This window comes from Rhinoderma darwinii, chromosome 3, assembly GCF_050947455.1.
Source record: "Rhinoderma darwinii isolate aRhiDar2 chromosome 3, aRhiDar2.hap1, whole genome shotgun sequence".
Classification (NCBI taxonomy): domain Eukaryota; kingdom Metazoa; phylum Chordata; class Amphibia; order Anura; family Rhinodermatidae; genus Rhinoderma; species Rhinoderma darwinii.
This window is the reverse complement of record NC_134689.1, coordinates 198,717,258-198,740,182: the sequence shown is the minus strand read 5'-3', so window position 1 is coordinate 198,740,182 and position 22,925 is coordinate 198,717,258. Positions and strand designations below refer to the sequence as shown.

The 22,925-nt window shown below is 39.4% G+C and overlaps 1 protein-coding gene across 3 annotated transcripts in view; it reads left to right on the top strand.

Annotated features, from left to right (window-relative positions):
* TBC1D22A (TBC1 domain family member 22A) overlaps nt 1-22,925 on the top strand; it is a 544,224-nt gene that overhangs the window by 415,214 nt on the left and 106,085 nt on the right. For 2 of the 3 annotated variants that reach the window (XM_075857221.1, XM_075857220.1), the window contains one exon: nt 21,404-21,499. In XM_075857221.1, the coding sequence (XP_075713336.1) occupies nt 21,404-21,499 (96 nt within the window). Of the gene's footprint in view, nt 1-21,403; nt 21,500-22,925 lie in introns of those variants that run through there. The other variant, XM_075857223.1, reaches the window with a different exon arrangement.

The window sequence follows — 22,925 nt, the reverse complement described above, 5'->3', positions numbered from 1 at the left end:
GAAGTTGGGCGCCAATCTAGGAAGCGGTCTCTCCTGTTGCATCTCATGAGACCTCTCCCTGAGCCTAATATCTACCCGAGTAGCCAGCAGAATCAGGTCGTCCAAGGCAGGTGGTAGGTCTCGGGTAGCAAGTTCGTCCTTGATCCTGGGCGTCAGGCCATGCCAGAAGGATAGCAAAACCTAAAGTTTGGAGTCTGACACACCAAAGTAGTAGTAAAACAAAGTAACTTTATTAAATAAAAAAATAAAAAATAGCACATATATTAAAAGCAGAGATGATTTCCACAGTGCGGAAAGACAATTAAACAGATTAAATAGACATATTAACTACAATCACATAGGTAGTGGGTGACACAGTATGATCCCAAAAATAATTTAACAGCACATAGCAGTTGTATAATGTATATACTCTAATACATGAAAACGGCAAGAGAACCTGTTCAGCACTAAATAAATGGATGGTAAATCAATACTCATAGATAGAGCCAGGTGAAAAAGCACTGATAATATAGGGAAAGGACATGTATAGCACAATTTACCAAGTAAAAACGTATATTACATGGTACAAACAGGGTAATACCTGTATTATTAGCCAAGACTTTCTTACTGTATAGGTTTACCAAGGTAGAGAAACCTGTATCCTGAAGGGAATTTCTTATGCTGAAGAGGGACTCTTACCCATCATGACAGTCACCGTCTCTGGTGTCAACCCCGACGCGCGTTTCGGCCCGGAAGCCTTCGTCTGGGGGTGCCAGGACTAAGAATACAGTCCCTTTAAAACAACCCTAAGCCAATCACAGTTAACAATAATAAAATACAGCTGCTGTGGATCTGTGTTGATAATCGCGGCGACGTCGACTCAGGAAATCACTTCCGGTGCACTGCCAGAAGGATGCCACCAAGGCCTCATTGTTCCAGGACAGCTCTCCTGCCAGGGTCCGAAACTGGATGGTGTATTCGCCCACGGAGGAGTCCTCTTGGCGAAGGTTGAAGATAGTCGTGGCTGCCGACTAAACACGTTCTAGCTCCTCAAAAACAGTACGGAACAACCGCATGAACCCCTGTAAGTCTCGAGTCTCGGGTCCCTGTCGTTCCCAGATTGGTTTTGCCCATGCCAGGGCCTTGCCAGCAAGTAGGGACACAATGAAGGCGATCTTGGTTCAGTCCGAGGGAAATGCTCGGGCTTACAGGGAAAAATGGATATAGCATTGGTTCAGAAATCCCCTGCATGTACTTGCGTCTCCATGGAACCGAGAAGGTAATGGCAGCGAGAACCAGGAATCCGAACCGGAACCGCGTGGAGAAGTAGCAGGAGGGTCGGTCGGAGGAGCTTGTATAGACATAGTGGAAGCAGTTAGCGCCTCTAGCAGCTGCGCCATGGAGTCCACTGCTACAAGAAGTTGATCCGGTCTTGTTCGGAGATCCTGCAGGTCCACTTGCATGGCTTGGGAGGGTGACATGCCCTTAAATTGACCAGCGGGGTCCATGGCCTGAGCGTACTGTCACTAGGCAGGGTGTGGATCCACTGGGCCGTACCGCGTAGCGGGATGGCAGCTGGCCAAACAGGTATGGTACAGAGTCTACAGTCCAGAAAAGGCTACCTGAGGCAGTGTAGACAGTAGTAAGGCAAGCTCGGCTGGAACCAGGCAGCAGGTACACGTCCGGCGTGGAGATGCAGCACAACACAACAACAGCTCAGTACGGCAGTAGACCAGGATGGTACAGATAGCACGGGATACAGGATACAGGAAGGGGAAACACTGGGAAGCTGGAAGACACTTAGGAGACCATTGGCAAGACAGACTAAGGGAAACAACAATGCTCAGGCGAGGTTAAGAAGGGCGGTGACCCTCTTATAGTCCAGGAGTTCAGTCCAGGAGTTCATGAGCTGATGATCATTTTCAGGTGCACGAGCGCGCGCGCACCCTCCGGGAGACAGGCTCGGTACACGGAAGTGAGCGCCGGCGCCTCACAGGGGGATGACGCAGCACAGTAGCAGGACGTCCATGGCCGCGGTCATCAAGGGGTAAGTTAGAACGACAGACCGCGGCCATAGACGTTACACATACACTGTTAATTTGATATCTTTTATGGATTTGTATGTTCCAATACAAGGCCATTTTCCTACCCTCCGGTCTCCCACATGACCTCATGACCTCATATGGTGACTTAGTACTTGCAACCATGACTAGCATAACATTTGTGTTTAATAATAGGCCAGTTAAAATAAATAGTGGCCAACTGATGTAATATGATTTATTTCCTTTTACAATTCTGAGAAAGAAGAGCAGGTAATAAAAGTAAACAGCAGGTGACTAGAAGAACCTTTTAAGAACTTTCTATAAAGAATGGTTCACATAATTCTATTTCTGCTGGCTTTATATAAAAAAAAAAAATAAATAAGTTGACATTGCATGAACTGTTCCGTGTAACAAAATACTGATGAGGATTAAAGCTGTCAATATTATTTTCTGTCCCTCTTTGTCACAGTACATTTTCCTTACAATCTATTCATTTTTAGTAGAAAATAACATGGGTTCCTATGTAGGTGAAATATGTGCCCTTGGGGAGGCTGTGCAGAACTACACAGATCCTTTCAATATGTCTGTGTTTGTTAGAACACTAAGATGATATCACTGGAAATCACTCTCATGTGTATTTATAGGTTAAAAAGGGTTCTGGGGAACTGAATTTTTTGTCGCTACTTGGAAACTCAGCTTAGAATTTTGTTAAGTGGGTTTAATCTGGTTCATGTTTCTTGTACCTTGGTCTTTATCTCTTATGCCACAATGACCTAACTGAAATATAGCTTTACCTGCTGCAAATGGCTACGTTTAATTGCTATGTCGACATTTAAGCTAAATCCAAATTTTGCTTCCTCAAAAAGCACTATTATATATACGGAGTGAAAAGTCAGAAAACTCCAAAACAGTCAAAATCGGCAGTAATGTTGGTGGGAAGAATGTTGGCACTATGTACCATGCTGTGATGATTTGCCTCCTTTCATATATCCCTAAATATTTTTTTATTTTTAACTCAGGTTGGTTTCAGATCTTTAAGCTAAATGTAATATTAGACAATGGGATCCCAAATAGATGCAAATGTTTTATCATTTTTTCCATTAATTTAATAAACAAAGTTATTAAACACCCATATCACCTTTTAGAGTAACTTCTCTATTCAACTTCAGCTCTCACGTTCAAAACCCTTTCTGAGGCTCTGAGACTCGATGAAACCACAATGAGAGTCATCATTTTCAAATGGAGATGTGTAACAATAACAAATCTTCCTAGGAGTGTCTTACATGTTATAATGACTTTAAGGGTGCATTGACAACTCAAAGTCTAAAAATATCCCAGCAGAACATCTAAGGAACTCTTTAGTTTGTGCTAAGTTCAATGTTCAAGACACTACTGAAATAGGAAACCGTAAAACATTGGATTTATGAGAGAGGATCAAAGTGGAAAAGTACCTCTATCCAAGAATAACTTCAGTGTACAACTACATCTAATTGCAAACAAACAAGTGTGGATAACCTTTAAAGGGAATGTGTCGCTAGAAATATTTTTTTTTTTTTAGTTAAACAGTATATACATGATTACACATTGTTCTAATTTTTTTAATTTTTTTAATTTTTTCACAAGTCAGGAAATATTATAAATTAGATTCTAATTTATAACATTTCCATGTGCTGGTCACTAGAGGGAGCAATTCCCAGAATTGCAGCATTGGCATGTGGTAAAGCAAACTCATTGCTTCATGCTTCAAAATTGGAGAAGACACACTCGCTCTAGTGTGCTCAAACAATCCCCCTCCTTTATCCTGGCTAGTGCCAGGAGAAAGGAGGGGGTTGAATGTTCAAACCTCCTACACTGTGTGCCGCCATTTTTTGAGCGAATGTACAGTGTAGTAGGCTTACATACAGTGGTAATCACACAGTAAAACACGAACATACACAAACATAACTTCCCTTCTCCTGCCGCCGCTGCCGCCACTCGCTCCCTCCGCTCCTAGTCCTTGCTTCTGAACACATGTCCGAAAGCCGCGACCGGAAGTAGTCATCTTACTGTCCGGCCACGGATTCCGGTCCACTTGAAAATGGCGCCGGATGTCGCTCGGCCGAAGACCTTCCTTTTGGACTGTGTGGGAGCGGCACATGCGCCGTTCCCACACAGGCGGCTTACACTATAGTGAATGGAATGGCTCCCGTTCGCATTCTCTATGGGGATGTATGTGCCGTATTCCATCTCTGTATGTGTCGTTAATCGACACATACAGAGATTAAAAAAAAATGGCAGCCCCCATAGTGAAGTAAAAGTAAGAAATAAGTAAAACACAAAAACACAAATAAATGAAAATTATTTTAATAACACACTAAAAGCAAATTTATATAAAAAAAACTTTTTTCGTGACACCTGTCCTTTCATTTGTTTGGAACTATGTCCTATAGACACATGAATCAAAGTGGAAAACACATTAAAAAGCGTGCATGGATAATATTTGCTCCACCAGGCACCTGGATAATTTACCATGTCAGAAAATTCACAAGAGTGTTCGATTATCTGTCTAAGCTAAATTGTAAATGGCAAAAAAAGGTTTGTCTAGAGTGGAATTGCCGATAAGAAACAAAAGTAAAGTCTTGGACTGTCCTAGTTAAAGAGGCTCTGTCACCACATTATAAGTGCTCGTCCAATAAGAGACAGCACTCCAATTTGTGTTAGAAAAAATGGCTTTTTATTAGCCCCTGTGCGACGTTTCGGCTCTTTACATGGAGCCTTTCTCAAGCCTGGATTCTGAATAAACATCACGTCCAGGCTGGTAGTGATGTATATTCATTATCAGGACACTGCAGTAATGTTAGTCTTTGTGTATGTGGCTGCAGTGTAAATGAATGGACAGAAGTGTATGACGCTGATTGGTCAGCGTCATACACTCCTCTGTACAACGCCCACTTGCGCTAAAGTAAAAACACGCCCACTTGGGCATTAAGAAACTCATTAGCATAAAGCAAAAAAATCGCTCATAAAGTGGTTTAAAATAGATCGTATTTCTAAATAAAAAACACTGCTGCCATCTACATTATGGTGCCGATCTTCTTATATAGGAGATAGGGCACTTATAATGTGGTGACAGAGCCTCTTTAAAGTCTTGACTTAAAGAGGCTCTGTCTCCAGTTTATAACTGCTCTATCTTCTACTGTGCATTTTAAGTGTTATGCAAATTTGTTCTTAATGACTAAGTGGGCATAGTAAAGAGAAGTGTATGACGCTGACCATTTACACTTTAGCTTAGACAGAAAATGGAACACCCTTGTGTTGTTTCTGACATGGTAAATTATCCACGATGCCCCAAATTTATCATACAGTATACACTACTTTGATAAATTTGGTGCGTCTTCTGACTGTTTTGTCTTAAGTTTATGTTGTCAAAATCTTAGAGCTTATTTTTTAAATCTGACCCAATGTGGAAATAGGGTATTCTGTTATTAGGAAGATTGAAGAGACCAGCAGTTTTCTCTATCAGTCAACTTGTTTGCTATCTGCCTGATGCTGGGGTTTGGTATGTTGTAGACTGGGGGGGTTGGACTTCTGGGGGGGGGGGGGTTGGACTTCTGGGGGGGTTGGACTTTTGGGTGGGTGGAAGCTTTCAATGCTATGAGCAACAATTGTGGATTTGTAAGCAAAGGGTCTGGGGTTCCTGGAGCAGTGGAAAGACTTTGCTTTGAGCTACAGTCTTCAGTTTTAAGGTAGAAAAGGGTGTGTTTGGCGTGATATTTCTCAGAAAGTTGGAAACGCTTTTTTACTAGATCAGAAAGGGAGAGATGATGTGATATACAAGTCAACCGAATAAGTGGTTACTGATGTGGAGGAAGATGCTGTGTGGGTTATAACAGCTAATATGGTAACTCCACTGTGGCGTCCAAAAATACAAAATATCTATTTAATTACTTTAAAGATTAGAGTAAAAAGAAAAAATATAAACAATTGAAATTTATGCTGACAATTGCAGGAAGTCTGGCATGAAAATGAGGGAGCTGGAGTTGGTGATGTTTGTGGAGCACTTTAACATTTTTAAAATATGGCAGATGAGGCAGTAAAAACCGGGCTTTTATAATGCAGTGCTAGGTTATGCATGCATCTACGTATGTTATGATCTTTGAGTGTAAAGGATAACATGTTGGGCATAATGAGAAATGGAGAGGAATTTGTATGAGAGAAGCGCCAAATAAGATTGCACAATGGGGCAGATTTATGAATACTGTCTACGTTTTAGACCATTTAAACTAGGCAGTCACAAAATGCGTAAAATTTTATCACAGTAGTGCATGCTGCATAATAAATTTGTCGCATCTATCTAGACATGGTAGACGCATTTCTCTTCCTTATACCATCTCTTGATTTGCTTAGTTTAGATGAGTTTATTGCATCAAAATTTTGGCACAAGTTTATTCCATAGTGTTGCATTCTAAGCCTCTATCTGCTAAACCACACCCTCCTTTCAAGCATGTTGAATAAAGTTTAAGACCATTAATATATGTGGCGCACAGCATGTACGCTAGAATTTTGGCTTAATTTGAGCCAGAATTTTGGCATATTTTGAATAGTAAATCTGCGCGCTAATGTATTAATAAAACTTTAACAAAGCCCCATTTAATATCCGCAAAAAACTCCATGTTTTGCAGTTTTCCTCTGAATTGTACTGTAAATTTCACCTATTGTTCTTGTGGTTTATATATAGCCACAGAACTCCTTAATGACTTTGAATAATAAATATATATGGTCTTTTTATATATATATATATATATATATATATATATATATATATATATATATTATTATTATATATAGAGAAATACCACTTGTCAGTAATTAGTAACTTTTTATTGACTTTATTGACTGACTTTATGCTGCCCTCCCTGATCATAAAGTAGTGACAGACATGCTGATTTCTGTGGTCTATCACTAATGTTTTGTTTAGTGATTTAGGAGAACTTACGTTTTGAATATTGCAGTGCGATGCAAGCGCTGGGAGGAAGGAGTCTGGCATATTCATAATTTCTCGCTAGCCCTGCCCGGCTGCTGATGATTGACCGCTTTCTCCCTATCACTGTGCATACAGAGAAAATAGTCAATCGTAGGCAGGGGGAGCAGCAACTCATGAATATGCCAGACTCCTTCCTCCCAGCGCTCGAATCGCGCTGCAACATTCAAAATGTGAGTTATCCTAAATCACTAAATTATCAGGCATGAGTGACAAACCCTGGAAATCAGTGTGTCTGTCACTATCTAATTCTGCCCTTAAAGAGGCAGCATAAAGTCAGTTTCCTGTTAAAACATAAACGATATGTAAGAAAAGCTGTTCAAGTAAAATGTAGCTGAGCAGTGACTTAGCCACATTAACCACGCAGCCATAGGCTTTTTTTTGTAGAAACACAAATCTAATTAGAAGTGGCAATTTATTGATAATAAAAGATAAATGGAGGTGATTGCCTTCTAAAGCATTTCATTATATCAAAGAGCTCAATTGATTTATTCAATCACTCATGATTACACAAAGTAATAGTCATTAGTATACTTTTTAAGGGTTATTTTCTTCAAATAAATTAGCATTTCTTCTATAGTGTTATTGTTTGCCCTTCTGCTTGATTGCCGTATGTTTGAAGTATTGAATACTTGATCTGTAAATATCTCCTGGTAACTATGCCGTGTGCTGTCTATAGTATATATGAAACTCCTGAAAATGGTTATATGCTATTTTACTGGTCAACAAAGTCCTGGAAAAAACGCGGCCCTCCAACTAAGCCCTTTCCATCTTAAATCCTAGAAATCTAAATACTGTATTCATTTTATCCCAGTCTTGGGAAAATAAAAGTAGAGGAATATTGAGTAAGTGACATGGTATCCATTACATTGGGAGGTGTTAAGTGGATCCAGATATGGCTTGGAATATAGACATCGGATTTCTTGCGAATATAGGGGGGGGGGGGGAATAATAGCATTGACTTTTTTTGTTTTGTGTACTGGGATTTGCTGAGCTGAACAGCCTGGACTTCAATTTGAAGCAAACTACCACAGAAATGTCTACAGCTGATGTATTTGGCTCACAGAGCATTGCCTAGACTGTATACAATTGCATGCCCTTCTCAGCAGAGAGCAGGTATAGCTATGTACTGGTTCCCATGTCTTGTAAATAGCGAGGAATTGAAACACAAAGTAAATTTAGAAAGTTATTTAACTTAAAGTGTAACTAAACGTTGAACAAACTTCTGACATGTCATAGTGACATGTCAGAAGTTTGGATTGGTGGGTGTCCGAGCACTGAGACCCCACCAATCGCTAATACGAAGCAGCTGAAGCGCTCGTGTGAGCGCTCAGCCGCTTCGTGTCTGTTCGGCTTTTTCCGGAAATAAATGTATCGGTGTACGGGCTCATAGACTTTCTACTCATTTGTGTTAGCTGTACTGATATATGAAACGATAAATAAGGTAATTAGATTATATAAATATACTGTTGGGCTGTTACTTTGGAAAAATAATGCTAATAGCAAAAGATTAAACTTTTTTCCTTGACTGGAATGTCTCTGAAATCGTTACACTATTTTGAATCCTGAATATTATGACAGCCACCTTAAAGAAGAAGTGGAATTTGTAACCTACACTAGAGCCGAGACCAGATCATCGCTGCCCTATACAGAAGCAGTGCTCTGAAGTAGAGATGAGCGAACCGGGACAACCGAACCCGGTTTCGGTCCGAACATCGTGAAAAGTTCGGTTCGCAGCCAATCCGAACTTCACCGAGTTCGGCCGAACTCGTTTTGACCGAACCCGGCTTATGAGTCACTGATTTTCCGCTACGCGACATCAGGAGATAGTCACTGTCCAGGGTGCTGAAAGAGTTAAGTGATCGGCAGTAACAGTTTCAGCACCCTGGACAGTGACTTCCGATCACAAGATACATCAACACGTAAAAAAAAATAAAAGTTCCTACTTACCGATAACTCCGTGCTTCTTCCTCCAGTCCAACCTCCCGGGATGACGATTCAGTCCAAGTGACCCCTGCAGCCAATCACAGGCCGATCACAGGCTGCAGCCAATCACAGGCCAATCCCAGGCTGCAGCGGTCACATGGACTGCCGCGTCATCCAGGGAGGTCGGGCTGGATGCCGAAAGAGGGACGCATCACCAAAGCAAGGGTGACGCGTCCCTCTCTTGACATCCAGCCTGACAACCCTGGATGACGCGACAGTCCATGTGACCGCTGCAGCATGTGATTGGCCTGTGATTGGCTGCAGCGGTCACATTGGCTGAAACGTCATCCAGGGATGTCTGGCCGGATGTCGAGAGGGACGCGTCACCAAGGCAACGGCCGGGAGGCCGGACTGGAGGAAGAAGCAGGAAGTTCTTGGTAAGTACGAACGTCTTTTTTTTTTTTTTTTACTCTTTGCTCTATATTGTGATCGGAATTCACTGTCCAGGGTGCTGAAAGAGTTACTGCCGATCAGTTAACTCTTTCAGCACCCTGGACAGTAACTATTTACTGACGTCGCCTAGCAACGCTGCCGTAATGCCGGGTGCACACATGATTTATTATGGGCTTTCTTGAATTACAGGTTCGGTCCGAATCTAACTTTTTCAAGAAATTCGGCGAACCAGCCGAACCGAACTTATCATAAGTTCGCTCATCTGTACTCTGAAGCATAATGAAGCAAATGTCATACTTGCAGCAGCCGAGGTATCTATTATATAGCTAGATTTCAGCCAAAAGGAAAGATACTGCCAATATTGTAATAGGGCTGCACCAAGCTTCTCGAAATATGTGGTGAAGGTGCAACATCGGTTTTGGGTGTTTCTCTCTTTCTAATCTGTTTTCTTCCGTTTCTGAGAATGGAGGGAGAATGACAAAGCAATGCTTATTCTTTTTTTTATATGTGCCCTAAGCAGCTACAAGGAAGGTGAACCTATACTTCTATCATCGATAAATATTGTATCAGATTTCCAAAAACCTCTTTAAGATGGAAACTGATAAAGAAGGTGTAATAAAACACAGAACTGAAGGAAATGCAATCCTTAGATAAAATAATTGCTGTCAAAACTTTGAATCTAATTATAAAAGTTGAAATAAACTAGAGGTAATACTAATTATTTTGTATCTTACAAGCTTAACAGATTTAAGACTGATAGATCTTCTCTGACTTATTTAATTAGCTTCATTGAGGTTGTTAGTAGGGACATGATAACGGCAATGGTATGACTAATATCTAGCAGAAGCTGCACTGATCTCAAATAGCTTTGTATTTTGGCAGGAATAATCAAGACACAGAGCCTCTTTTATTGGGTTTCTAAATGGAGACAGGTAATTTGTCTATCCAAAAGACTGATGTCTGTTCTTCCTTCAAATCTCCGCTGATCGTTATCCCATACATTAAAGCGTATTAAATGGGTCTCACAACAGTCGCTATTTAGAAATTTTTCTGCTTGGAGTAAGAACTGGAACAGCAAAACTTTCTTGAAATAATAGTTTAGACATAAGAAACTGTGTATAGTTTTTTCCTTCAAATGTGTGGTTTATATATTTTTTTGTTTTTGTATTTTTTTTTTTTTTTTAAAGTGCTTCTGTCTGATTTATTGTTAGCCGATGCCTGTCGCAATTCACATTGAAAATATTTTGCTTAATGTTTTGCAGTAACAAGATAGGGGCATGTTTAGGGGAAGTTTCATGCGCTATTGTTGCCACAAAAAAAACGGAAACCTTATGGAACGGAGACAAGAGAAATCCATTAGAAAAGCAAGCATTACCGTTAAAATCCATGGTAATGCAAACGGAAGCTATGGTTTCCGTTGATGGGTTCCTCCGACGGAAAGGTCTGACGGAACCCATCAATGGATATCAATTTATTTTTCAGTCATTCCTCTAACAGTCCCTTAGAGCTCATTCAGACTGTCCGGGTTCTCTCCGAGTATAGAAAGGGCCGCACCAGAACTAAACATTGACCCATTAGGACCCTGTACAATTTTTAGGTATTTTTATGCTGTTTTTGAAGCCAAAACCAGTTGTGTATCATCAAGGGAGAGAAAGTATAAAGGACAGATACTACTGCTCCTCTTAGTTGAATCTACTTCTGGTTTTGGCTTAAAAAATTCAAATAAAAAACTTGCTTAGAACCTGCATGTGTGAATACACTCTTAGGCCCCATGCACACGAACGTGCTTTTGCGGCCGCAATTCCCCCGAAAATCCACGGGAGAATTGCGGCCCCATTCATTTTTATGGGGCCATGCACACGACCGTAGTTTTTACGGTCCATGCATGGGCCGGGAGCCCGCACAGCAGAAAGAACGGACTTGTCTTATTACTGACGTCTTCTGCGGTCCGGGCTCATTGAAAATAATGGCCGCGGTAATGTGCATGGCCCGCGATTTGCGGGTGGCTCGCGGCTGACAGTCCGCAGCCGGGCGACCCGAAAATCACGGCCGTGCACATGGCTACGGTCGTGTGCATGAGGCCTTAAAGATAATGGGCTGATTCAGATGTTTTTTTTTTTTTCACGGACCATACGTGGGTCTGCGTGACGCCAAGCAGATGCCTTCTGTTCCATTGCGCTCCATTTTTCACTGATGGTTGCCTAGAAGCACTTGAGAAGTGAAACCATGAAGTAGAGCCAGAGCAGTGCAGTCCTGAATATGGTTAGAAGCCAAAAATACACTCGAGAAATATCTCAAAATGCTCTCTATGCTTTAAGCATTTTGTTTCTGCAGTCATTTGACTGTACTGGGGGTGTAATCCGTGGGTTGGGACAATTGAGAACATTCTACTTTTTTTTTTTTTTTTATCACGGACGTGATAAACAGTTGGTACACTGATGTGACCCTGCAAAAAACGTATGCAAACTGATGCAAAATCATCAGTTTTTCACGGACGAGTTTTAACAACGCTCGTCTGAATAAACCCTTACTTTGTATTCATTAAACTCACCATACATTTATTAAGTAATTCAATAACCTCAAATTCTTTTATCATGCAAAATTCATAATATAATGTACAAATCTGACCCCATGGCTCAACACCCAAGAGACAATATAATAAAAATTACTCGTTGTAAAATATGGTAATAGATGAATATCTGTAGCAATAGATATGATTGTGTTTTGTTTAATGGACTTACAATTTAATGCAGAAATCTCAGTGGTACTATTGTTAAATATAAAAGGTAGGAAGAAAACAGACATGCAAATGAGCCTGGTTCACGGAAAGAATTGAAACAATACTGGCAGCTTCTTTATTGTGTCCATTAATTAATGCCATATTACTCAGCTTCTCTGGGAAACAAGTAGAAAAGTAATTAAGATGATACATGAGGTAAGTAGTTTAGACATCAAAATGTAAAATATGTAATAATTATATTGTTAGATTGGGGTATAAGTTGTTTGTGATGGCGATAATTAATCTTCTCCTGTTTAGGACTGCATATTATTCAACCAGCTGGACTACCCTTCCAAGTAAATGGGACTAAAACACCCATTAATGTCTGTTAGCACCAGATAGAAAAAAAAGGAAGATTTATACAAAAGCCCCATTCTCACAATGCATTCAGGCGATAAAAGCCTAGCCTAGCCGTGGCAAGTCGAATCATTAGTTTTGTTGAATCTCTTCGTTCCATTTCCCAAATTCTGCAGTTATTAATTGTTCTGGGTGCTCAGTTGTGCTATCTTTCGATCCTTCTGGGTATAAACCATTCTTTACACAGGGTGTGTTTAAAATTGTCTCTGTTAACTTCAATTACGGTACTTGATGCAGTGCATTTATTTAATGGGTTATTGATCTATAACATGGTCCCTCCTTCTCTCAATAGATATGACGTACTCATAGTATCATAGTTTCTCAATCCGAATAAAGACATTTATGCAGTATGTCCATCTAGTTCAGCGTGTTATTCTACAGTGTTGATCCAGGGGAAGGTACTCTAGAACCCCCATGAGGCAAAAAGCCAATTTTCCTGATCCTAGGGCAAAATTCCTTCCCGACTCCAATATGGCAATCAGAATAAATCCCTGGATCAACAACCCAGCTACAGTAATCTAGTAACCATAACTTGTAATATTATTACACTCAAAAAAGACATCTAGGCCCTTTTTGAACCCTTTCAGTGAATTGACCATGACAACTTCCTCTATCAGAAAGTTCCATAGTTTCACTGCTCTTACAGTAAAAAATCCCATTCTATGTCAGTTTAAAAACCTTCAAGAGGATACCCCCTTGTTATAGTTAGTCCAAGGTAGGAGATCTCTGTATTAACTTTTGATGTGTTTATACATAGTTATTAGGTCACCCCTCAGCCATCTCTTTTCTAGACTAAATAACCCTAATTTTTATAATCTCTCTGGGTAATTTAGTTCGCCTATTCCATAATTTATGTAGTTGCTCACCTTTAAACCCGCTCAAGCTCTACTATGTTTTTCTGGTGCCCAAAACTGTACACCGTATTCCATGTGCGGTCTAACTAGTGATAAATAAAGTGGTAGAATTATGTTCTCGTCATCTGAATCTATGCCCCTTTCGCTGCACCCTATGATCTTATTTGCCTTGGCAGCAGCTGCCTAACATGGATTGCTACAGTTCAGTTTACTGGCAACTAAAATTCCTAAGTCCTTTTCTATTAGGACAATTAGTATGTAATTCTGACATGTATTTTCCCTTCCCAAGTGCATAACCTTAAATTTATCAATGTTAAAACTCATTTGGAACTTTTCTGCCAAAGCCTCCAACTTTTCCAGATCCATTTTTTTAATAGAATACTGTCCTCCTTTGTGGTAATTAATTGACATAGTTTAGTATCTGCAGACACTGTAAGGTTCCAACTTACATTACCCGGGTGCAGTATTTTTTCCTATACACATTTATCCCCAAAGCTCTATCAGATACAAAAGGGAGAAAGGGGTATAAAGGAAACCTTTGCAACCAGGAAGCGAGATCCCTCCCATATACAACATAGCAATGTTCCACCTTCCCACTGTAGCAGTAGCAAAAGGATCTACCACCCTCTTTAACCTAAAGTAGCAGCAGAGTATATTAGTAGTAGCAGCAGCCCCACATGCTGCGCTCCAGTAGTAATAGCAACAGGATCCCCCCCACCATACCTCTGTATGAGTAGTTTCAGGGCACCAAACTATCCCTTTAAAGTAATATCAGCAGGGCCCTTATTCCCCCAGTAAGAGTAGCAGCTGCATACTCCTCACCTTTACCCCGGGGGTAGTAGTTCTCTGCTATCAACCAGCAGTAGGACCCTACTCCTTTCTCAAAGTAGTTGTAGCAGCAGCAGGGTCCTCGTTTTCTCCAATACTAATAGTAGCAACAGGGAACCTAACTTTCCCCCAGCAGTAGTAGCAGCGGTATGGACCCCCACCATTTTACCCATAGCAGTAGCAGCAGGGTCTCATCACCCCCCTCCCCTTATGTTACTTTCAAGGAGCTCCCACAATTCCTCCACTGCTGGCTGCAGCTGCATGCAGCAGTCAGAATTAGGCAGCTCCCTGTTCCTGCATTTATTTTTTCTAACAGAGATGAATGCTGGAGGAGCACACAGTGCCTATCATTATTCGACAGTTGCTGTATGCTCTTACATCTACGCAAGAGCGATCACTAATCACCTCTGCCGAGACAGATAAAGCTGAATGTTGTTAGTTACAGATCCATGCAATCCGCAGCATTTGGAAGTTGGGGGACCACAGAGCACAATGACTTTAGACCACTGCCAATGCCAGGCTATAAAATAATGTAATCCAGTTTGGAACATTTATTTTGCATACCAGGATTTCTTGACCTTTAGCAGGCAGATTAAAGATGTTTTACTGTTTGTTTTCCTGGTATGCTATCAAAAATCGAATTTGTTGTTTACTGCTCTAAATCAAAATTTTTACAAAGCATAGTTAATGTATGGGAACTTTTCACATAAAGCTTGAAAGTTTTTGTTTTTTTCATTGCGACCTGATGTTTATAATTGTAAAATATAAATGATCTTTATTGACGCTGACAGATGGTTCCGTAAAAATATTCTCCTCGTCGTAAGTAGTAAGTTCTGAGTACGTTTTCTGGAAAGCTATACATCTGTTATCTAGCATAACCAAAATAAAATGAAGGTCACTGTAGTGTTTTTGTTTGCTTTCATCAATTCTATTGGTTGGTTTCTCTAAAGGGTACGTTCACAAGTACCGGTAGTGTCATCTATAAAATCCTTATCTCTGTAGTATAACGTCAGGCCTCAGAATTAAAATACAGTAAAACTGAACATGTTAAGACAGCCATAGGAAGATGTGTTAAGAAAAAGTTTTGTAAACAAAATAGGAATAATTATGAAAATGACTTGAAATGTACTTATTGCGTGATAACTCTGATTATCTATCATTAAAAGTTTTTTTAGTATTTTTGTTGCTTTGGGTTTCAGTACCTTAAGGTCTCATTCACACAGCAGTGTTTTGGTCAGTATTTTCCATCAGAATTTGTAGGCCAAAAGTCTGGTGTGCCTGTAAGAAATTCCAACCTTGGTGGATTGAGATTTTCGAGAGAGGTAACAGTCTTGCTGAAATGCAAGTTTAGCAGAAGCACTCGGGAACAGTTGCCAGTTCCCGCGTACAGGCATGGATTTGGACAGTGTTACTGCTGCGCATTCACAGTAGCAGCTACAGGCTTGTAGTCACACCAAGCACTCAGGAATAATCGGAATTCCAGAGTGCAAACGAAATAAAGCGTATTCATGAGAACATTGAAAGCAACCACAAAGCCATACTATGGTCGGGATGTGTCTTTTCCCAACCATAGCCAGACGAATGGGTTATGGTCGGATCCAAGGGCAACCAGTAACACAACAAAACTTCTGACAGCGGCATGGTAATAATATATCTTTATAACAGTACATTTTTAGAAAATGACATGTAATTGCACAAATGTATAACTGCCATTTGTGGACACATTTTAGAAGTGTAGCTAAAGGCTAATAGGGCCCGATGCAAATGTTTATCTTGGGCTTCCGTTCTCCGCAATTTCTCTTCACGACCCGCCCGTAACTTTCAACTGCATTGCTGGGTCTCTTAAGCGACCAATTGATGCTGCACTTGCATACAGGAGAATTGCTAGGGTCTTGAAGATCAGGGGCACAGGTCCCAAGACGTGCTTCCCCAAAAGAAGTAAAAAAAAAAATACATTTTAAAAATAAATAAAATAAAATGTATATATTCACACACATATCAGAGATAGCATATAAGAATGAGATCCCTATAGCTACGTCACTAGATAGGATTACATGTGGCGTCTGAACAGACAAGTATCAGACATGATAGGCTTAGATACAGTGGCTAAGCAGACAGTATTACGCATGATGGGCACATCGTTGTATCCTCTTTGGCTCCAGGTGCCGTGTTGGGTCCTGGCGCCATTCAGCGGCAGAACATTATGTGTGCAGCGTGCATACAACTTCCTGACCATTAAACAGCGTAAGGACCCAGCAATGTGCCAGGAGCTTAAGAGGACCCAACTCCGTAGCGAGGAGGGTAAGTATATAAAGAAGTCACCTATTGGAAACTAGATAGGCCCCAGTTACTACAGTAACTGTTGAAAGATGTGGAGCAAGGGGCCATTGGCTCCCTTTCTTTATGGCCTGGTCGCAACTGCGGCTGCTGCGACCCATTATAGCTACGCCACTAATGGACCTTTCTTTCCATTTCACACTTTTTACAGTGCTGCACTGAAAGGTGGCATTTTTTACAGGTGTCACATAGTTTTGGAAAGAGAATCCATGTCATACATAACTGTATTGTACAAATCACTAGACAGCATCTTCTTTTGATTCCTTTTTTAACAGTATAAATGCATCTAATTGTGCAGTGGATATTTATAGTTTGAAAATACATTATTATATACAGTTGTGGGTTAATGTGTTATAAATGACATTCTGGATGTTTCAGTATTTTGTAATGACTGTAATTGAACCATTTTGGGGTAGACAATAATGCAGCATGCTATACAAATAGAAACTTTGCAAACTAAATCCTATCTGGGTTTGTCCTGGAAAAAAAAAATACAAACATTATATTGGAGTTTTCTAGACTTGGTCTTTATGTAAAGTAATGTGGCTTGTCCTATATAGTTAGAAACAAAAATCTAAAAAACTTTCCACCTGACATCATATTATTAAATTTCCAACAAATGACTAAATATGCAGCGGAAGTATAGATATCAGAAGAGAGTAGTAATTTAACCAAATGAATAATTGACCCCTAGTATTGACTTTGGTGTCTTTTAATAGTCAGAAGGGTCAGGTTCCAAATGTTATACAAAAGATCTGGCATGCCTCTAGATAGGAATATTACAGTTGATCAGTGGAGATAGTAATGCTATCCAGTGGGATAGTTTAAGGCAGGTAGGAGGTTTTCCGTTTTATAAAAGTTTTTGTTATGTTTCTGACTCACAACATTAAGTTCTTGGCATGCTTACTGAGCAGTAGCTCTTCAGCAATTCCCAGTAAGATTATTACTGGGGTGCCAACTCCTGGAAAGCTGAGATAGTATCCATACATCTGCAAACTTTTCTCCAGAAGTTTTGTATATAAAGACACAGAACATGTGTATGCTTTCATTATCTTCTGATGTCGCTACATTACAGTACATTTTAAATGTTGTATGTACTGTTCATGTTAGAAGATGCTTCTTAATATCTGTGATTTGACCTAAAATTTATTATGATGCTATTCGAAAGGTTTTTTTTTAGTCCGATTATGTTGAATGGAGAACACATTCTTTACAAGAGAGATTTGGTTGTTTATAACTCTGCTGCCATATCTTGGTCTGAGTACCTGCACAGACTATAGGATACCAATCCATGATATTGTGACTGCCTCTTCTGTAAATCAGGCTTAGAGGGTTTAATGTTCTCTCAAAGTCTGTACCCTGTCTAGAAGACCGGGTAGGTCTTTGTATAGAAGACCGGGTAGGAAACTTGGCTTTGGTACAAGCAGCTCATACCAGACTGCAATTGGTTAAAGTATTATTACAAATGTAAATTTCTCTTATTCTCCAGTCAATTATTTTGACTCCAGAAATTGTAATTTACTCCAGAAATGACCTAAACCATTTTGAGGTGGACTGTAGCTTCATGGCCCTTGAATGGAGAAAGTCTAAGAATATTGTCCTTGTATCAATGTTTCATTGTAGAAGTATTTGCATTCTAAGTGAAATGTATAGTTTTTCAATTAGAGAGGTTGGCTCACCAAGACAACCCTGTTAAAAAGCAAAGCCAAGTGATCGGAGTGTGTCCAGCTTCACCAACCCCCAAAAATCAGCTGTGATGACCGGGCAGGCCGTATCTAGCAACTCATTTACTTTTTAGTGGCTATTGCAGGGGAAATGTACTATAGCATTACATGGCCCTCTATGTAATGCCTTGTAAGAGTGGCTATCCGTTTTGGCTCATAGAGAGGGATCCAGAACAAGCTACCCCCCCCCCCCTATAAGATGTCCATATGCTATTTCATAATGCTCACCAAATTTACAAATGTATAATATTTCACATATTTCTACTTCTGATCACTGATGGGTGTACATACTGTGACCAGGTTTATATGATCTGCTGTTATGTTTGATATGCTGATTTAGACAAATAGTAATACTAAATTGATAGGACACGTGTATTTGTCAAAAGGGGTCTTCTAGGAATTTCATTAAAAGCCTATCCGAATCATAGACAATCAATGTGTGATCAGTGGGGCTGAACTGCAGTACGAATGCAACGCTGTTCCAGGTACAATAGTGAAGAGGTTTCAGTCCACCAGCTAGTGTTACTTTTTTTTTTATCAAGCTATTATTTGAGCATGCTCTCTATTTTGTGGCCTTTATCCAACTTTTAAGATGATGCCTTAGTTAATGCTAAGTTAATGCTTAGTTAGTGTAATGCAAGATATAAGTCCGCTGTTATAATTATTTCATTGATTGATGGACCATTCCCTGTATATAGAGAGATATAATTAGCACTAGACTAAGGTACAGAATGTTTTGATATTAAATTGTGTTATGTTGTTCCTTCTTGTTACAACTTTATACTTGTACTGTTTTTGTTTTTTCTGTATTTCATTGTACCCACAGCACTAACAATTCATATACGGTCTATCACACTCCAGGTGTCAGTAGCCGTCAGTGAAAAGAAACCACAGTGATCCTGCAGCATCATAAAGACGACCATTACTATATTAATAAAGCCTTGTGTGTAGCCAGAAGAGAACAGAATTTTACCTATGCTTCTACGCCTGTGGAAAATACATTTGGATCTCTGGATTCATTTTTCATATATCAGAGAATAGCATCAATTATAACACTACTGGAGTTTTCCTACCACAGCCCTGTAGATGCTGTAGGGCATCCTAAGTAAAATACATAGTCCTTTTATGTGCCAGAGGGACAGTCTGTATGGCCCGCGTGCGACTGCAACCTATGCAACCCCTAAAGTTCTATGCCTGGTTAACAGAGTACAGGTGTCTTTTACAATAGCTAGTGTTCTGTGAATGGAGTGCTCAAAGTGGGGTTATCAATGGCCCCCATTGCAGTGTAACTTACTAGATCAATTCTACTTGATGATGACTCCATATTAAAGAATTGCAGTTATTGCAATCTTCTTATATAATTTGCTCTAAACCGTAGAGTCTCTTACCAAGTACAAAGAGAGCACCATGGATTTTAGTTGTTTTTTTTAGCTTTATGTTCTCTATATTCAGCAGCAGACGGTTTATGGAAGTGAAAGCCTTTTAGACATGCTCAAGTATGTGTAATGTAGTTTATGACTATTTTGTTTCAAAGAACATTTTCTGATATTTGCAGGCCGTTATTTTCCAGTTGCTGCTAAGATTTGTAAGACATTCATAGCAGCATGTGTTTCTTGAAACTATAAAGCCATCTGCTTGCATTTATTAGATAAAAGACTAGTAGCTACACATCAAGAACCTGCATGAGAGGGACCATGTAAAGAAATAGAAAATAACAATGCTTTTCTTCAGCGCTGCTTATTTGTATTAGAACCACTTCACACAGTATTGTCTATACTTCTTTCTCGGGATAGAGAGAAAAAACTATTTTGCTCCATGAAAAATAGCGCAGTACAGTGTCATGTATTCTTCACTCGTGCTTCTTGTTGGCTTGGTGTTAGTTGTTCTTTAAGTTCCTCTTTATTGTCAAGCGCACGGTTTAGAACACCACTTAAAGACAAGGATTTATGTAAGCTGTAAAATTAATTTATTCTAGTAAATGCAGATCCGTGGGATTTATGGCTATCTACACAGTACTAATGTTTCTTAAAACAAAGTCTGTTGTATAGATCCTGAATTCTTAATCTGTTACTTTGAAACTATAAAGGACCAATAAGTTCATGATATTAATTCTAAATGTGCTATAATGGTCCAGCGGAAAACAAGACTAAAACCGCAGAGACCCATTTGCATGGTTTCCTCAATAGGGAAAATAAAACATGTGCCAAATACTTTCATGGGAATCTAGTTCATTAACTTGGGTGTATTAATGTGTTTATGGTTTCAAGGTGAAGCCACTATACATAAGAGAGTTACATAACTTCACAACTCTCAATGTTTGCATCGTTCTTGTAAAAAGTGCATTTATTCTGCTGGATTTTCTTTTTTATTATTTTACTGACGAGTTTAGCAAAACAAAGGATAACACCACGTTCTAATGTGATAAGTAAAATTAGGACAACACTAGTACTATGTTACCTACTTGAATGGAAAAGGGGGAAGTCAGATGGTAACACCGCGTAATGACTCACGGTAGGTAAACGCAAGTAACAAGAAACTATAGAGAGTGAAGAATGTCGCTATAGAATATTTTCCAAGTGAGGGTTTACAGAAGTACTGTAGGTGTGAAGGGGAAAATAAATTTAAAATGTAACAAAATTTTCCAGCTTTATATTGCTTATTGTATGTACATGCACAATCATGGATCTACTACTGGCAGCTTCCATTGTTTTGCTCAGTGTACCTGTTTATTTCCCATAGTTTTCTGTGGTTCCCTAGGGGTGACATAGTAGGCACACTCAATTTATGCGTTTTTGACTTTTTCTAGTTTTTGGTTACCATGCATTTTCTATGTCCATGTACTTTTTTTTATCCAACAGTGTTATGTACTATTGTGGTATATACTACTGCGGATTGTTTATGGATCTAATTTTCACAGATTTACGCAGTCTGTATACCATTTGCTTTATTATACCATTTATCTTATTGGTGTAAACTACCTTTAAATAACAAAAAAACTATAAAAATAGAATTCATAAAATAAAGAAATCTAAGCATTATTTCATCTACCTTTTGAAAAAAACTATTACCACTAATTAGTTTATTTGCATTTTTATATCTTTTAGTCTGAACCTGAAGGATTTTCCCACTTCCATTTATATGTGTGTGCTGCCTTTCTAGTGAGATGGAGGAAAGAGATTCTGGAAGAAAAAGATTTTCATGTAAGTAATTTTATTTTACTTGCTGTAACATATGGATTCAAATGAGACCACAGTTATGTGCCTATGGTGTCTATACAGTAAATCCGCTCAACAAAGGGAAGTAATTACAAACTGTAAAACATGTGACAAATTGTACACTTAAACAATGTCACCTTTGGCATCATCGACTCTTCAAATACGTGTGATTTGTAGTGAGTAGCAGCATTCCAAATCACAATTTAAATCTGTCGGTAATAGCACTGTGAGATAACTTTAGTGAGAGTAACATTAAATAGAGGTGATTTACTAGAGTCCTGTAAATGTGGCAATGCAGAATTAACCTGTTATACTGTATATTATCAAGTAGTGCTCTATTTATTACATTTTGTGGGATCTACATGACTTACAGATGAGAGATAAATATGTTTAAATGGAATAAATTAGTTATTTAAATATCAGATTTCTAAAATTAAACTTTTCATCAGTCTTCTGCCTTTGTATTTTACATAGTTCAAGTGAATTTGCACCTAAATAGTAAAAATATACATATACACCGAGCAGCCATAACAGTAAAACCATTGACCGGTGAAATGAATAACATTGATTATTTCGTTACAATGGCACTGGTCAAGGGGTGGGATAGATAATGCAGCAATTAGGCAGTCCGTACTTAAAGTTGATGTGGTAAAAACAGGAAAAATCGGTAAGCATATCAAGGGCAAGAATCTGAGCAACTTTGGTAAGGGCCAAATTGTAAAGGCTAGATGACATGGTCAGACCATCTTCAAAGCGACAGGTCTCGGTCCATAGAGGTGTTCATGCTATGCAGTAGTTAGTACTTACCAAAAGTGGTCCAAAAAAGGGCAACCAGTAAACTGGTAACAGGGTCCTCAACGCCTAAGGCTCATTGATGCGCCTGGGAAGTGAAGGCAAGCCCGTCTGGTCTAATCCCACCCTGGTCTAATAAGAGATGGCACCAGGATGCACTGTAGAAAGACGGCAAGCCGACAGATCCCCTGTGGGAGTGGAGGGACCCTTTACCTACCATGTTTTCATGGAGAATTTAGAATTTTGCTGAATTAATCTCAATTATTTGCAGCCCTGGAAGCTGGTTCTATGGTGTTATACTATTTTCATCTTCCACTCTGGTGTGTATTAATAAAAATGCTGGAAAACTAGACAATTACCAGCTGTTACAGTATATACTGTTTATACTCTGATTTGGCTGAATCACCGTTATACTGAATTCCATGAACTCCATAGGATCTACTCTTGAAACTCTAGAGGTTTAGATAGAATTCTGCATCTCCTTCTGGATGAGTATTTTAAGTCCTTCTAGCAATTTCAACTGGAATTTGGCTCCATCTGTGGGTACTTTTATCAATATTTGCAATTGCATCATGTCTTCAATACTCAACGGCAAATCTCTCTCCTATATCACCTGCTA